At 43.4% G+C, this 18,640-nt stretch overlaps 1 protein-coding gene across 1 annotated transcript in view; it reads left to right on the forward strand.

Annotated features, from left to right (window-relative positions):
- The window catches only part of thoc5 (THO complex 5), a 48,868-nt gene that overhangs the window by 11,437 nt on the left and 18,791 nt on the right, over nucleotides 1–18,640 (forward strand). Inside the window, exons 7-11 of the mRNA XM_084322830.1 lie at nucleotides 149–263; nucleotides 809–941; nucleotides 1,077–1,154; nucleotides 3,435–3,478; nucleotides 14,486–14,585. Coding sequence (XP_084178956.1) covers nucleotides 149–263; nucleotides 809–941; nucleotides 1,077–1,154; nucleotides 3,435–3,478; nucleotides 14,486–14,585 — 470 coding nt within the window. The remainder of the gene's footprint in view (nucleotides 1–148; nucleotides 264–808; nucleotides 942–1,076; nucleotides 1,155–3,434; nucleotides 3,479–14,485; nucleotides 14,586–18,640) is intronic.

An 18,640-nucleotide genomic window follows, 5' to 3' on the forward strand; every position in this document is an offset into this window, starting at 1 on the left:
ACTCAGCATAGCACAATTGTCACAGCCACACACACACAATAGTTAAAAATCACACGCACTCTTGTACAGGGTCGAAAGGATTATATTATATTAGATCCATCGTTTTTGTACCGGATTGTTTTATTGTAAATGTTGTGTCTGGCTGTAGATTGGCAGAGAAATACAAGGAGTGCCAGGCCACAAGGGAGAAGATCCAGAAGAGCATCGAGGTGAAGAAGGAGCACCTGGGCAGTCTACAGCCTGGCCTGAACGCCATCATGCAGGTACACACACTCGTCAAATACCACACTACCTGCCTGTGAAATCAGATTTAAACCTGCACTATGGAACCTGGTCATGAAAAAATACCACAGAGTTGTGGGCTGAACAAGAGAGTGATGCATTAAACACAGTGGAAGTGCCCATACAAGCCTTCCTGGTCGGGTACGAACAGTGCCGTGAAATCCGTAAAAGGCTACAGTTAAATTTCTAGAGCATAAAATGTAAAGCAATGCTCAACGTTACCTCGCTTGAGGAAATGTCCTTTTTGTTGCCGTTTTCTCCCATCCTCCATTATGTAAACAAGGTTCAGTTACCTCTCATGGCCACATGATGCCAATCTTCCACAGTGCAGCTTTAAAGACATTGAGTTCAAGATATTGAACTTCACGCCGAGAGAAGAGTCTACTATTTTTGTGTTTTTTCTTTGTAAGTTGCTTTATCTGTATCTTCACCTTTTTGAGCATTGCTTTTGGAAAAGGGCTGATGAAAAATGAGTCTAGTGGACATGGATCTCCATTGACGCTATGGTCTCCCTCCTCTTCCCCAGGCCTCTCTCCCAGTGCAGGAGTACCTGTCCATGCCTTTTGAACAGACCCAGAAACAGACTGAGGTCGCGCGCCACCTGCCCCCCTCCCTGTATGTCCTGTTTGTTCAGGCTAATGCTTATGGACAGGCCTGCGGTGAGTAATGATGTGTTTGGCATTGCGAGAGCTTCCTACACCCCCAGATACAGTGGGTGTTGTGTGTCTCAGCTTATCAGAGCAGAATGCGTGAGATTCATGTGCTTATGGTGTTGCGTTGGTTTTTAATTTCAGACAAGAACCTGACCGTGTCGATCAGCGGTGACGTGGATGAAGCCATGGCTTTGTCCAAACCTCCAGAAGACTCCCAGGGTAGGAGCTTTGTTACACACACGCTTTACAAGAATAACGTCAATCATGTGGCCCTGTTGTTGCTGTTGCTGTATCGTTATTAACATTGTTGTTCAAAATGTGGCTGTTCAGAGCGCGTGCCTGTGAGTGATTGATTGGCTTCCCCCGGAAGTGCTGCTTGCAGCGTCTCATTCATCACGCCTGTCCGGAGCACATGCCCATGCATAAGGCCCCCGGAAAAGCTGCTTGCAGCATTGTGGAGAACCACAGTATTGCTGCTTGCAGCGTTCTTCAGAACCATGGTAGTGCTGCTTGCAGCATTGTGGAGAACCACAGTATTGCTGCATTGTGGAGAGCCACAGTATTGCTGCTTGCAGCATTGTGGAGAGCCACAGTATTGCTGCTTGCAGCATTGTGGAGAGCCACAGTATTGCTGCTTGCAGCATTGTGGAGAGCCACAGTATTGCTGCTTGCAGCTTTGTCGAGAGTCACAGTATTGCTGCTTGCAGCATTCTTCTGAATTATGGTAGTGCTGATTGCAGCGTTCTCCAGAACTATGGTAGTGCTGCTTGCAGCGTTTCTCGAGAACTATGGTAGTGCTGCTTGCAGCGTTCTTCAGATCTATGATAGTGCTGCTTGCAGCGTTCTTCAGAACTACTACACTAGAGAACCACACTTCCAATCAATTTCACAGCCTCCTCAGCAATACACAAACCAAGTGTGACTGTGAAGTCGACTCGACGAACGGTGCTCAAGATATGCAGAGGACAGCCAGGATCATTATGGCTGTTTAATCTTATGATGCTGCTGCTGCTACTGCAACACCTGCGGCACGGTGGTGTAGTGGTTAACACTGTCGCCTCACAGCAAGAAGGTCCAGGGTTCGTTTCCCGCTTGGGGACCAGGTTTCCATGATGCCAGGTACCCAGGTGGGGTATCTCCCAGGCCTTTCTGTGTGGAGTTTGCATGTTCTCCCCGTGCTCGCAAGGGTTTCCCCCCCGATAAGATAAACCCAATGGAAAAACATGCACAACAACAGATCGCTAACGCTGTGGCGTCCTTGACGAAGACTGACAGGAGCACTTGGATTGGTCCCCTGGCGCGGCTCACGTTGACGCCTGTCTGCTCCCGGCTGCCCTTGGGGGGGAAGGACGACGGGATGGGTTAATCGCAGAGACGAATCGCATCAGCGATCCTACAGACAATGCATGCGTGTGTGTTCCGGTGTGTGTGTGTGTGTTGAGGATAATTGCCAATGCCAATTAAAGACCTCTGAGCAGGTCCTGCATTATTATTATTATATTATTATTATTAACACCTATTGGCCAAATGGCACCACATTTGTCATGGTCACTCGGATATCATATCTACCAACTGTGGTTGCAATATACATTTATTTGTAGTATAAGCCCTGCCCACAGCATCTGAGCCAACTTTGAGAGCCAACTATAGCAAAACTTTATGGAATATCAAAAATCAGAAAACGTAAAAAAAGAAAAAAAAAAAAAAAAGGACAAAATTCAAAATGGTGGAATATCTATCTAGATGTGAATGGGCTTGGCTTACATGGATAGATTCCCCCACAGGGTCCAGGACGCATGTATGCCTTTTACGACGGAACTGCGTTTCCGCGTTCGAGTTTTGCGCTCTGATTGGCCAGGTCATGGGACATGTGCACCAATCATGGGACAGCAAGTTATGCGCCTATTTCCGGGTCTTAACAGCCTGCAAACTACCTGGCGTTCTATCGCCATGCTCTAAGACAAACTAACCTTAACCAACTTCGAAAGAGTGCCTAAGCTTAACCGTCGGAATCAGGGCAGGCGTTCTATCGCCATGCTCTAAGACAAACTCTAACCTTAACCAACTTCGAACGAGCGCCTAAGCTTAACCAGTGTAGAAACTTGCGGTCCCACGATTGGGCGTACATGTCACATGACCAGAAATGACCTGGCCAATCAGAGATGCGGAAACGCAGTTCTGTTGTAGGCGGCATTCAGGCGTCCAGGACAAACGTGTTTCTGAGAGTTACGGTTCAAGTTACAGGCCAAAACATAGTTTGTTGTTATAGCGCCACCATCTGGCCAACTGACACCAAATTCAATACTGCACTCCCCCGGGTCGTTAGTAATACACCTACTAAGCGTGAAGTGGATGGAATGAATGGTTATCGAGAAATGCCACTGATGGACACGGGCGCAGACAGAGATTCCTTCCTTTATAGTGTGATGAGATGGTATAGTGGTATGAGCGAGATACCCAGGTATGAATGTACATATTTCTATTCCCTTTTGTGTCCAGATGATGAGAGTGATTCAGATGCAGAGGAGGAACAGGAGAAAACGGTGAGTGAGAAGCTTGAAGCCACAAAACCTCTTTCTCTTTTCCCCTTTATTTCGTTTGTTCGTACTGTTGCTCTTTCTTTAGTTTTTTCTTGCCACATTTCATTCATACGTTCTTTCTTACCCCCTATGTGCAGATGCTCAATTATTATTTCCACCATTTTCATTTCAAACCTTTGTTTCAACTCGTAAGACACTGAGGCTACCCTCTTTTACAGCGACGACAAGCTTACAAAACAAGTACATACCGGTAGTTTATTAGTAGGGATGCTCGATATTGGCTTTTTTACCGATACCGATATTGTCCAACTCTTAATTTCCGATACCGATATCAACCGATACCGATATATGCAGGGTCCCCCCCCCCCCCAAAAACTGAATAATTTCAGGTAATTAACATTACATATCTCTTGTTGTGGAATTAACACATTATGCATACTTTTGACAATAAATAAAATCAGAATTTGTTCTTACTTGCTTGCCTGGGTAAATAAAGGTTATAGAAATGTAAAAAAAAATACCTATATTTTCCGATATCACATTTTAATGCCGATATCGGCCGATAATATCGGACATCCCTATTTATTAGTTATATTTTTAAATGCAGCAAAAGAAGGAAGAACCTTCAGCTTCAGAGTGAGTTGGAGGTAGGGCTGGGCGATATGGCCTCTAATGATATCGCGATATTTTTTGGCCATATCGCGATATTTTGACATTTCCTCTAAATCACTTAAAAATGCTTGATTTAACCCTTTGATGCATACAGTCACGCCAATATGATGATTATAATAAGTCCCTGCAACATATGTTTGCATTATTAAACCATGAAGATGCTTTAAAAAATAATTTAATGAAAATGTACTAAGAGTGGTCTACTGACACACTAATAAAAAAAATTATTTACATCTAAGACAATTTATATAAAAACTCTTGGGTGCCTAAGACTTTTACACAGTACTGTGTTTTCTATCCACTTTAGCCAAACACACACACACACACATATATATATATATGTATATATATACACACCCTACTGTGAGAAAATAATAATCACACACAAAGGTATAATGGCTTATAGCAGACTTAATGATTTTAGAATATTTCAGATAATGAAATTAAATGTTTATCATCAACTATCCAGTTAGTATTTATACTGTTTGTAACGTTTGGCTACTTTAAATCATTGAATGTAGAGAGAGAGCGAGAGAGGGGGCGAGAATGAACAAGAGAGCCAGCCCCCCCCCCCCTCGGGTTTTGTTCTAGGTTCGCGTTTTGATCGTCTAAGCTGCCGTAGGTGATGACGTCACACTTGTTAGATCCTGATCAAACTGGCCAGTATCACGTCTTCGTCTGTTTGGCTCTCCATCCAATTCCTCTGCGTTGTGTCATTTTAATGGTCCTGACGTCTCCGATACCGGTTGATTAAATCCTTATCTCACCCCGTTAGTACAATCCGCAAACCATAATAATTCTCCACCTCCGTAAGAATTCGACACTTCGACAACGTGAAATACCTTATGAGGAAAAGCGTTGTTTATTGCTATAAACAGGAACCTCAGCTCAGATGTTAACATATTGTATTGTCCTTGCAAAGTCTATTCTAATGACCTTTCGGTGTGTTCAGTCTATCTAATGATCTTTCAGTCCAGTCTATTGTCCCTCTGTCTCTCAGTCCAACAGTGGTCAGGCCTGTTCGTTAGCCAAGACCATCCTCGTGGTAGCCGAAGCTAATGATGATGTGGCATTCCCCCCCCCCCCCCCCCCTCTGTGATAAGAGGAGAGAGTCTCTTGGTCCCTTCCCTCCTGTGGGATTTGTTTCTTTGGTCTGCCTCACACCCGGAAACACTGTTCGACTTATAGAACTTCGTTGTCGCAACGACGGCCCACCCCTTTCTGGTTGTCATGTGCCGCGCTGTCATGACAACTGCTAAATAACCTTTACACACATCAAAACGCAGTTACTGTCAACCTCCATCGCGCTCTGCCTCTGTGGCCCCTTATCTTTGTTTTGTCTTCCAATCGGAATTCAAAACAAAACCCTCGCTGGCAGTGTGCTTGTGAAACCTCTTCTTCTCCACCGTCAATATCATCCCGTGATGATAATGATATTACCCTCTTAAAGCGTCTCTTTATATCAGTTTTATAAACCAAATATACATTGAAAAAACCACCATTTTCTCTCAATCCCCCCTTGATTCTTATCACCCCTTCAGAATCATAAATCATTATTTGTTTTTTTAATTAATTATGCCAAAAATAGCCTGTGGTTGAAGCAAACCAACCTCATCTCTCGTGCACAAGAAATGAAGACGGCCCACGGTCAACCCAGTGATCTTGCTGCCTGATGTCTGTTTGCGCCCCCTTCGTGCACAAAGGGAACCGAAACCGACCACCAACACCAACAACATCCAACGACTCATAACAATTAGAGCTCCTCTGTCTGCTCCCAATAATTCTATCCTGTTGTTTTACTGTTTTCCCTCTTATCTACCTTCTATATATATATATCCTTCTATACATATATCTTCTATATGAATCCTCCATTTATATCTCATACTCCTAATCAATGAACACAGGACTTCTCGCTGTTGTCTCGTCTCTCGATCTCCTGATTGACTCTGAAAGGAAGTCCCTGTTTGTTCATGATTCACCACCCGTGCTCTGTTGTTTCAAAACGCCTCGAAACAGCGTCTCCGCAGGAAAGCCCCCTCCGATGTCCGCCTCGTTCTCCCCTGGGCAACACCGCCTGCGACCGCTGGACTCCCCCCCCCCCCCCCCCCCGTCGGCCGTCTCCGCCCCGTCGGTCATCTCCGCCCTGTCGGTCATCTTGGTTGAGGCTCATCTCCACCGCCGTCGGCCCTCTCCAGACTCTGAAAGCAGAAACACCACGCCAGCAGTTTTTCTGTACACTCGACCCGGTGCTAGTCTACCGTGGCTTTGGGCCTGCAGCTCGTTCTCTATATATTTTTTCCTCTGCAAGCCCCTGCCATGGCCACGCCCTTTCAGACTGTTGGACGGTGTGAGTGTCCTACAGCCCATGGCGCTATTTGTTCTCTATTAGTCCCCCACCTTCTCAACACCTATATCTAATCATACAGGGCTGTTCCCTGTTTGTCTTCCGGCGTGACACCAGCAGCTAAACGATACCCACTCCGCGCTCTATCTGTTCGTCCCACGGGTGACCCCCAGCGCGCGCCAGTTCTTTCTGGTGACGTGTCTTCAAGACTCTGCCTATTTGTTAGGTGTGAGAAGGCCCCACTGGAGATCGAACTCCCTTTTATTTCATAATTAAACTTATTTAATTAAACCGCATCTCATCTCTCTGTGCAATTCTTATTTAACCCATTCAATAATTAAACTATTTAATTAACCTGTATATCGATATTATTATTATGATAATAACATACAACAGAGCATCGCTCTAACATACAACAGAGCAGGTTGGTTCCCTGCCCCTAACTCACATACACGTACTCGTACCATTATCTAACATACAACAGAGCTGTCCGTTGCTCTACCCTAAACGGGGCTGTCTCCGTCGCCCTTGAGCTGTATGTTGCTCTATACCCTACGGGCTGTTTCCGTCGCCCTGGAGCTGTCACGTCGCTCTATACCCTACGGGGCTGTTTCCGTCGCCCTGGAGCTGTCACGTCGCTCTATACCACACAGGGCTGTCTACGTCGCCCTGGAGCTGTCACGTCGCTCTATACCCTACGGGGCTGTTTCAGTCGCCCTGGAGCTGTCACGTCGCTCTATACCCAGGGTTCCCACGGACCTGGAAAACATGGAAAACATGGGATTCATGGGATTCATTTTCCAGGTATGGAAAGGCATGGAAACTGAGCAAAAGTGACCAATTACATGGAAATAGAAACAGTTGTCCTGGAAAATTTTATTGGATGATGTGTAATAAAATGTAACTATTGAGCACAGAATTAACATGAGTTTATAAAAACCCTTTACACGTGAACAGCTTTTACTGTAGATAGAAATGGATGATCCCATGTTGTAGAGCAGGGGTGTCAAACTCATTTTCACAGAGGGCCACATCAGCATTATGGTTGCCCTCAAAGGGCCAAAGACCGTATAAATGTTAATGTAATGTAAAATAAATGTAGCTACACATTTACATATTGTTAAACATGGTGTTTCTGTATTTATTACTTATTCAAGTTATACATATTGCATATTCATTTGCATAAATGTAAAAATATATGTTAGCTTATGTTATTTTAACAAATAATTTTAGTTTATCAGAACCCCATATTACTCCACCAATCAATGATCAAACCATTCAAGTAAATAACAAAGAAGAATATCATCAAATACAAGCTATGACATTAAGTTTGTTCAAAACCTTTTTGTCACAGTCAAGATGGGCAGAACTAACAACTGTGAGCTGCAAAGAACACGTGGGACAGATGTAGCAGATGTTACAAAAACAAATGGCTGCACACAACCTTGCAGAGGCCATACATCCAACTAATGGAAGATAGTTTAATTAACTTTATCGACTTGTTTACATCAGGGTCCCCCATTTTCAATTCGTAATGAAATTGCTATTATGTGTCTGCATGAACACACAACTGTAACTGTACTAAAAAATAACAAAATAAGGGTTGTCTCAGTTCACAACTATATTGGTCAAGTTTTGGGTGGGACTTGTTTGCGTCCCTACAGCTTCTTATTCAATTGAGCGAGATGCTCGGTTATGTCACACAGCCAGTTTGCATCTGACAGTTCAGACAATATTTCTTCAACCCTTTGTTACCTATTCCGCCTGGATCTTTTTTGTATTTTGGGCTGTAAAATTGTCAAAGAATGTCTGAGGAGTAAGTGCTTTTGGCTTTTTTCCTTTGTTACCTCAGATGTTCAACATACATGTATGTGTAAGAATGTGTAATAACTAAGGCTGTCAAAGTTAAAGCTTTATTAACGCATTAACCCACAATTATTTTAACACTGCTATTTTTTAACCCAATATTAATGTAAAAAAAAAAAAAAAATTATTTTATTTTTTATTTTTTTTACCTGAGCTCTTGGGGGGCCACATCAAATGACGTGGCGGGCCGGATTTGGCCCGCGGGCCGTGAGTTTGACACCTATGTTGTAGAGCATGCTCTTGGCATCCTATATGGTATATTGGATGTTGGAATTTGATGCAGGCAGCTTGGTGAGCCAATGGAGCCTTGGCATCTACAGTGAAACTTGAGTGAAACTTCTTATGCAAGTTTATCCTCAAATGTAAGTAGCTGTGTTTTAACTGTGTGGTAAACCTGGGTTTATCAACGTTAGTTAGTAAGCAGTGCAATCTTGCTAACTAGCTAGCCAACGTTAGCTCTCATAACGAGCCAGTTAGCCAGCGCCAGGTACAGTAGCTAGCCAACGTTAGCTCTCATAACGAGCCAGTTAGCCAGCGCCAGGTACAGTAGCTAGCCAACGTTAGCTCTCATAACGAGCCAGTTAGCCAGCGCCAGGTACAGTAGCTACCAACGTTAGCTCTCATAACGAGGCAGTTAGCCAGCTCCAGGTACAGTAGCTAGCCAACGTTAGCTCTCATAACGAGCCAGTTAGCCAGCGCCAGGTACAGTAGCTAGCCAACGTTAGCTCTCATAACGAGCCAGTTAGCCAGCACCAGGTACAGTAGCTAGCCAACGTTAGCTCCAGGGGCGGGGCTAGGGGGTGGCTACTTGGGCTCAAGCCCCGAATGTTTTCTGAAAAGCCCCGAATCTATTTTTAAAAAAATATTTTTTTTTCTTTTTTCTGACAATTCATCATTGTTACATGAAAATATGTTTGCACCAGATTTAGCAGAAGCTAATTTCCATTTGTGGTCTATCCAGCTGCTAACTGTATTTGAGTGAGTTAAGTCTTGGTGTCATGGTAGACTCAGACCTAAGCTTTAAATCACAATCAACAAGTTGACAAAAACTTAATTCTTCCACCTTAGAAACATAGCTAAAGTACGGCCATTTATAAATCAAAAGGACGCTGAAAACCAGATCCATGCCTTTATTTCAAGCCAACTCGACTACTGTAATGCACTCTTTACCGGCCTCCCGAAAAAATGCGATGATAACTATTTTATTGCAATGCACTATTGCATTATTTTATTCTATTTTACTAACTATTTTATTGCACTGCACTATTTTACTTTGTATCAGTGAATCATAGACGCCTGGCCATAAGAGCATTCGGAGCATCTCTGCTCTCCCACTATTGAACTTGGGGGAGCAAAGGTATGCTCTTGCTCCACCACTTTTTGATCATATGAAAAATATGATATACCCCCCCCCCCCCCCCCAATATATAAATCTAACCATAACTACGTTATGGTTAACTGAGTTTTATAGTGAAAAGAGCAGCTTTATTGGTCAAGATTGAAGGCTCTATATTGCAGGAAATTGCACGTACAGGTTAATTAAATTCAAAAAAAATCTGCCGCTTGCCTGCAAAAAAAAGGAAAAAATTAGAAAAAAAAAAAAAAAAAAAAAAACGGGCACCTATCTGGGCTAAGCCCCGGATCTCCTATAATCCTAAATCCGCCCCTGGTTAGCTCTCATAACGATAACCAGTTTGATTTACAAAAGCTTTTACAAACGCTTTTACAGAGTAAGAGTAGTAGGGGTGAAACGATGCAACCTCACAACGATTAATTTCGATTATGATTACGAGGAGTTGAGAAGAGTAGGAAAAGAAGACAGGAGCGGACACGAGGGGAGGTGTGGAGAGGAGGACAGGATGAGATAGGAGAGGAGTGGAAGAGAGAACATATATCAATCCCAGTGCTCATGTGTTCCAGTTCAATAAATTGTTGTTCATCTACAGCTTGTTGCATTATTTCATGCATTGATATTATCAATAAGACATAATCTCTAAGCATTTACAATGTAGACTTGACTGGTACATCTTTTAAATCAAGTAAGTAGTCAGGTGTCCTAGGGGGTTGTGTGTGTGAGGGGAGGGGGGGCGCGGATGGGGGCGGAAAACTTCAGGGGCCTATAGATCATCACTTAATATGGTACCTGGAAAATCAGGAGGTAGTATGGAAAAAAAATTCAAGGCAAGCGTGGGAACCCTGATACCACACTGGGCTGTCTACCGTCGCCCCGGAGCTGTCCCGTCGCTCTATACCACACGGGGCTGTCTACCGTCGCCCTGGAGCGGTCCGTTGCTCTATTCTACACTTTGAGTTCCTTTATAAAGTTCTCACATACACCACCGTGTATACACACAAGCAGTTGGTAATTTGAAAAAATTAAACTCCTTAATTAAATTAAACTCTAAATATTCCCCTATGGGTAATGGAAACTCCCCAGCACTACCCCTCCCCCTCCGCAATTAAACTCCTTAATTAAATTAAACTCTAAATATTCCCCTATGGGTAATGGAAACTCCCCAGCACTACCCCCCCCCCCCCCCCTCCGCCACTAGGTGGCGACCTACTCCTCCTCCATTTGCCTGTATTATCCCATTGCCCCCCTAGATGGCGGCCAAACTCAGTCTAGAGGATTGTAGCTGACGTGTCACTTCCTGGTTCTAAACCCCTCGTGGCTCTGCTCAATTGTCTGCTCAATTTTTTTTTCCTTTTTTTTTTCCACCGTCCCTTTAATGCCTCAAACATTCTCTCGCTACCGACCACACCCGTAACGTTTGTTCACTGCTCCCTTCACGTCACAGTCCCGCTTCCCGCTTTCTGCGTTTTGAACAGTAATCAAACTAAATACGATGTTGCCCCTTTAATTGAATGAACATCTCCCCTTTGCCTCCCTTCCCATCTCCTATACAGTGGCTTCTGTGCTCTGTAGATAAGACTCGATTTTCAAAACAAAAACCGGTGCCGCTCTGCTGTTATTCAAACACACTATTACAGCTGGCATTCTCTCTGTTTCAAACTAATTACGTTTACGGATACACTATTGTTTGTTTTCTTATTGGCTTGTGAAGTTGTTGGTCCCTTCCCTCCTGTGGGATTCGTTTCTTTGGTCTGCCTCACACCCGGAAACACTGTTCGACTTATAGAACTTCGTCGTCGCAACGACGGCCCACCCCTTTCTGGTTGTCATGTGCCGCGCTGTCATGACAACTGCTAAATAACTTTTACACACATCAAAACGCAGTTACTGTCAAAACCTCCATCGCGCTCTGCCTCTGTGGCCCCTTATCTTTGTTTTGTCTTCCAATCGGAATTCAAAACAAAACCCTCGCTGGCAGTGTGCTTGTGAAACCTCTTCTTCTCCACCGTCAATATCATCCCGTGATGATAATGATATTACCCTCTTAAAGCGTCTCTTTATATCAGTTTTACAAACCAAATATACATTGAAAAAACCACCATTTTCTCTCACACTCGAATGTAAACAGGAAGAGATGGAGATGGAGACACACGGAGATGGAAATTGAATGATATACAGAAACGAATAACCAATAAATATGAAGTTATGTTTAAACTTCTGTTGTCAAGCGTTGTCAATATAACCCACCCCCTTTCCTCACGAATGGAACTAGTCTTGTGGAGTCCGCTTTGACCGTTTTCCAGGGTTAGCAGCTATCGCTAGTTAGCTTAGCATAATCCTAATGGATACCTTGGTTAGCAGCTACCGTTAGCTCATTGCTCGTGTCAATTAAATTACATGTTATTAAAGGTCCGCGCTGGTCTGTCTAATGAAATTACAACCGCAACATTATATCGCACTGTACAGCCCTGACTACACTAACGTTAGCCTATAGCTCCGCCGTCCCTGCTACACTCGGAACCAATACACTAACGTTAGCCTATAGCTCCGCCGTCCCTTCTCGAGGAAAGCACTGCGAGTGTCTCTCGGCCGCGGGTGGCGCCATATAAACTAAATACTTGATGTTCGCGATATAGTACAGTACTACATCTCGGGTAGAACAATCCGCGATACATCGAGTATACTCGATATATCGCCCACCCCTAGTTGGAGGGCATTCCAGGTGTTCCAGGTCCACCTGTTTTTTATATTGTTCTATTGTTTTGCATCTTTACTTAGTCTAGCAGCAAATCACATGGTGGTTGTGTGGTGGATTGGTGGTTCCTTAATCTTTTCTAGCAAGTAGCCAAGGTAGCAGCCTAACGTTAGCCCCCAAACTGTAGTGCATGCACTGTATGTTAGACATAGGCTATGCGGTACATTTCCATTTTCTTACATTTACACACGTTACATTATCATAATTAACATACATATATCCCCACTGGCATGTATCCGGTCTGGCTTGCCTAGTATTGTTTTAGTTTTCTCTTTTTCTGTCTTTCTATCTTTCATTCATTTAGTTGCATCTCTGTATTCTTTCTTTGTCTCTCTCACACACGCACGCACAAGTTAGTGAGTTCAGGTCGTCTCTTACACTAGCTACATAGACACAAGCTGTTCCTATGGCCTGGGTCATGTCACTGGTGATACACAAACACAGACAGGAACCACATCTCTCTCTCTCTCTGTCCTATTTACATTACATACTAAATGTATTTATGACATTTTTTTTATTAAACTGTGGCCTGGTAGACTTATTTCTACCATCATCTCATCTCATCATTTAGATCTCAAAGCGAAATCTCTGGAACATACTGGTTAGTTAGTGGAACATACATCATTAACCCTTTAATCACCGTTGACGCTTTTTCAGCGTCATTCCCCGCCATGCTTATTCTGCCGATGACGCTGTACAGCGTCATTGATATCAATATTTCAAAAATCTGTGATCGAAATCATATTTCTCCCCCGGAGACATTATATGTACTGGTGAACCCCTGTCAACTCTCTAACGGTTCAAGAGCGCCATCTGGTGGCCGATCGGCAGATCGCCCAGGGCATAAACAGGGAAGTGACGCTGGTGCTCATTTCAATTTGGTCCGATCACTCGCTATAGGTCCCGGGACTCGAGCTCGACACAATGGATATCGATCAGTTGCCAATAACTCGATAAACAACATGATTTGGACGTATATACTATTATACAACCTGGAAATGGATCGGGTATTTCTATATCCCATAATAGAAAAAATTCTGTTCCACGCTCATCTCCCAACGGCGCGAGGAAGCTACTGTGAGATTCAGCGTTATTTTGTAATGTCTTCTATACTAACTGCTCCAATGATCATATCACCCACACTAGATGAATGATATAACGTTGCCCACGGAATTATAAACGACCCCCCGCCCATCCGGTCAACATCAGATGATACGTAGTAACTTCTAGAACCACGTCCAGTTGAAATGTTTTATCTCGCGCCGATTGCTATCAAACTGTATTTCATCATCAATATAATGCATTTGGAGCTATAAATCACGTTCTGGAGAAAGCTGCAGAAAACGATAAAAACATACTTATACTTTAGACCGTATTTTAGTATGAATATGTGAATGAAAAAGTATAACGTTGCTACACCCTGAACAATAGATATAGGACTTTGAATGGGCCATGTCAATTTAGTGGGTAATGTCAATGTCAATTTAGCAATAAAATTTACAAAGTTATAGCCCTCCAAAGAAGGGGAACTTCTCCATGTTAAATAGGGCTGGCGAGGGATGGTAAATTATGAATTTAACCCCGGCGATCAAAGGGTTAACATCACTGTCTTTTGAAGGTCGTACTGATATCATATAAATTCAGCAAGGAATCCATTGATGTCAAACGTGCCATGCTAGCTTACTGGGAAAGTGGCTAAATATTCACTAATTTCTTTTTGCGACACCACCAATCACGAGACCCTGAATATATATATATATATATATATATATATATAACACACTTATATTCAGGCCAATTAGGTAATTTGGACTCATTTAGCCAAAGGAGATGGTCCATATCTTCCCATCATCCTTCCTCTGTCTAAACGGTCTTACTGCTTTTTACTGGGATCGTGGAGAGTTGGATAGGGGAAGCCAGGATCACATTTCCCCCTGTGAGCTATTTACAGTTGTTGATGATTGACGTGATGCGTTGCATAACATAAAACCCTCCCGCGATGCTCTTGCTCTGTTCCAGAAGAGGAGACGGCCCACTCTAGGAGGCCATCTGGACGACAAGCGACGCGAGATGCTGAAGAGGCACCCACTGTCCCTCTGTTTAGACCTCAAGTGTAAAGGTACTAAACACACACACACACACTGTCCCTCTGTTTAGACCTCAAGTGTAAAGGTACTAAACACACACACACACCCACTGTCCCTCTGTTTAGACCTCAAGTGTAAAGGTACTAAACACACACACACCCACTGTCCCTCTGTTTAGACCTCAAGTGTAAAGGTACTAAACACACACACACACACACTGTCCCTCTGTTTAGACCTCAAGTGTAAAGGTACTAAACACACCCACTGTCCCTCTGTTTAGACCTCAAGTGTAAAGGTACTAAACACACACACACCCACTGTCCCTCTGTTTAGACCTCAAGTGTAAAGGTACTAAACACACACACACACACACTGTCCCTCTGTTTAGACCTCAAGTGTAAAGGTACTAAACACACACACACACACTGTCCCTCTGTTTAGACCTCAAGTGTAAAGGTACTAAACACACACACACTGTCCCTCTGTTTAGACCTCAAGTGTAAAGGTACTAAACACACACACTGTCCCTCTGTTTAGACCTCAAGTGTAAAGGTACTAAACACACACACACTGTCCCTCTGTTTAGATCTCAAGTGTAAAGGTACTAAACACACACACACACTGTCCCTCTGTTTAGATCTCAAGTGTAAAGGTACTAAACACACACACACCCACTGTCCCTCTGTTTAGACCTCAAGTGTAAAGGTACTAAACACACACACACTGTCCCTCTGTTTAGACCTCAAGTGTAAAGGTACTAAACACACACACTGTCCCTCTGTTTAGACCTCAAGTGTAAAGGTACTAAACACACACACTGTCCCTCTGTTTAGACCTCAAGTGTAAAGGTACTAAACACACACACTGTCCCTCTGTTTAGATCTCAAGTGTAAAGGTACTAAACACACACACACCCACTGTCCCTCTGTTTAGACCTCAAGTGTAAAGGTACTAAACACACCCACTGGCCCTCTGTTTAGATCTCAAGTGTAAAGGTACTAAACACACCCACTGTCCCTCTGTTTAGACCTCAAGTGTAAAGGTACTAAACACACACACACTGTCCCTCTCTTTAGATCTCAAGTGTAAAGGTACTAAACACACAAACACTGTCCCTCTGTTTAGACCTCAAGTGTAAAGGTACTAAACACACCCACTGTCCCTCTGTTTAGACCTCAAGTGTAAAGGTACTAAACACACAAACACTGTCCCTCTGTTTAGACCTCAAGTGTAAAGGTACTAAACACACCCACTGTCCCTCTGTTTAGACCTCAAGTGTAACGGTACTAAACACACACACACACACTGTCCCTCTGTTTAGACCTCAAGTGTAAAGGTACTAAACACACACACACACTGTCCCTCTGTTTAGACCTCAAGTGTAAAGGTACTAAACACACACACACCCACTGTCCCTCTGTTTAGACCTCAAGTGTAAAGGTACTAAACACACACACACACACTGTCCCTCTGTTTAGACCTCAAGTGTAAAGGTACTAAACACACACACTGTCCCTCTGTTTAGACCTCAAGTGTAAAGGTACTAAACACACACACTGTCCCTCTGTTTAGACCTCAAGTGTAAAGGTACTAAACACACACACTGTCCCTCTGTTTAGATCTCAAGTGTAAAGGTACTAAACACACACACACCCACTGTCCCTCTGTTTAGACCTCAAGTGTAAAGGTACTAAACACACCCACTGGCCCTCTGTTTAGATCTCAAGTGTAAAGGTACTAAACACACCCACTGTCCCTCTGTTTAGACCTCAAGTGTAAAGGTACTAAACACACACACACTGTCCCTCTCTTTAGATCTCAAGTGTAAAGGTACTAAACACACAAACACTGTCCCTCTGTTTAGACCTCAAGTGTAAAGGTACTAAACACACCCACTGTCCCTCTGTTTAGACCTCAAGTGTAAAGGTACTAAACACACAAACACTGTCCCTCTGTTTAGACCTCAAGTGTAAAGGTACTAAACACACCCACTGTCCCTCTGTTTAGACCTCAAGTGTAACGGTACTAAACACACACACACACACTGTCCCTCTGTTTAGACCTCAAGTGTAAAGGTACTAAACACACACACACACTGTCCCTCTGTTTAGACCTCAAGTGTAAAGGTACTAAACACACACACACCCACTGTCCCTCTGTTTAGACCTCAAGTGTAAAGGTACTAAACACACACACACACACTGTCCCTCTGTTTAGACCTCAAGTGTAAAGGTACTAAACACACACACTGTCCCTCTGTTTAGACCTCAAGTGTAAAGGTACTAAACACACACACACACACTGTCCCTCTGTTTAGACCTCAAGTGTAACGGTACTAAACACACACACACTGTCCCTCTGTTTAGACCTCAAGTGTAAAGGTACTAAACACACACACACACACTGTCCCTCTGTTTAGACCTCAAGTGTAAAGGTACTAAACACACACACTGTCCCTCTGTTTAGACCTCAAGTGTAAAGGTACTAAACACACAAACACTGTCCCTCTGTTTAGACCTCAAGTGTAAAGGTACTAAACACACACACACACTGTCCCTCTGTTTAGACCTCAAGTGTAAAGGTACTAAACACACACACACACTGTCCCTCTGTTTAGATCTCAAGTGTAAAGGTACTAAACACACACACACTGTCCCTCTGTTTAGACCTCAAGTGTAAAGGTACTAAACACACAAACACTGTCCCTCTGTTTAGACCTCAAGTGTAAAGGTACTAAACACACACACTGTCCCTCTGTTTAGACCTCAAGTGTAACGGTACTAAACACACACACACACTGTCCCTCTGTTTAGACCTCAAGTGTAAAGGTACTAAACACACACACACACACTGTCCCTCTGTTTAGACTTCAAGTGTAAAGGTACTAAACACACAAACACTGTCCCTCTGTTTAGACCTCAAGTGTAAAGGTACTAAACACACACACACACTGTCCCTCTGTTTAGATCTCAAGTGTAAAGGTACTAAACACACACACACTGTCCCTCTGTTTAGACCTCAAGTGTAAAGGTACTAAACACACACACACTGTCCCTCTGTTTAGACCTCAAGTGTAAAGGTACTAAACACACTAGGGCTGACCTTTGATTATTTTTTTTGGAATTCGAAGCTTCAGGGCCGAGATTCGATTTTAATTCGAAGCTTCAAAAAGAAAAAGAAAAATTATTAATATATATATTTTTTTCTTTTCTTTTTTTTATGTTGTGGGACTTGTACAGCACTTTGTTCAACTTTGTCAGTGCTGTAAAGTTTAAACCTTTTTAAATCTTAGACAAACTAAACACTTTGCTTCTGTTGTGAAGGGCCAGATTAAACTGAATATATATATGTATCGTTTGATATACTTTGTGTATTATTTATATATATACACGGAATATCCCTTTACCTGCGTACAGACCAGAGTAATATTCGCTCTCCTATTGGACAGCGACCCCAGGCGCCAAACGACCGAGCCCCCAACGGCAAGTTCAAAGGCAACTCCGGGCATGTCAGTACATGCCCAGAGTCTGCGTAGTAATACGAGACAAGAACTGAGGTTGGGACTAGATATTCACTTACGTATAAATACGGAGCAGGTGCAAACAGCAGTAGTCTTACCAAAACCTTAAATACCTTCACCACGAGTCAACGTGCAGTGAAGTGAGCAACCTTGCATCTAAATAGAGCATTGAGAACCGCGTGCGAATAGAATGTTAAAGTGTCAGAGTTTAACGCAGTAACGTTGAGTTCGACTTAATCTAATGTGAAGTAATAGTCGATCATTTATTGTATATCGTGCGGCTACAGTTCTTCCGTGACAAGCATTACCATCGGTTCGTCGTGTATTTAGCTAGTGCACTTATCCAGACTGTGCAGCCTAAATCCGTGCCCACACCCGAGGAGTCCTAGGCGAGAACCGTTGGATATGTACACAGGAGAATCGGCACCGGCGAATGCAGAACCATTTCTGGTTGGATTATATTGCTTTGGGACCGTGACCACCGGAGAAGAGCACCGTTGATTCCACTGTCGTTTGGGATTTAACCTCGTGAGGATCACCACTCGGGCCCGCCTCGTGGAAGGGGCT

Source organism: Notolepis coatsorum (assembly GCF_963971535.1).
Source record: "Notolepis coatsorum genome assembly, chromosome: 10".
Classification (NCBI taxonomy): Eukaryota; Metazoa; Chordata; class Actinopteri; order Aulopiformes; family Paralepididae; genus Notolepis; species Notolepis coatsorum.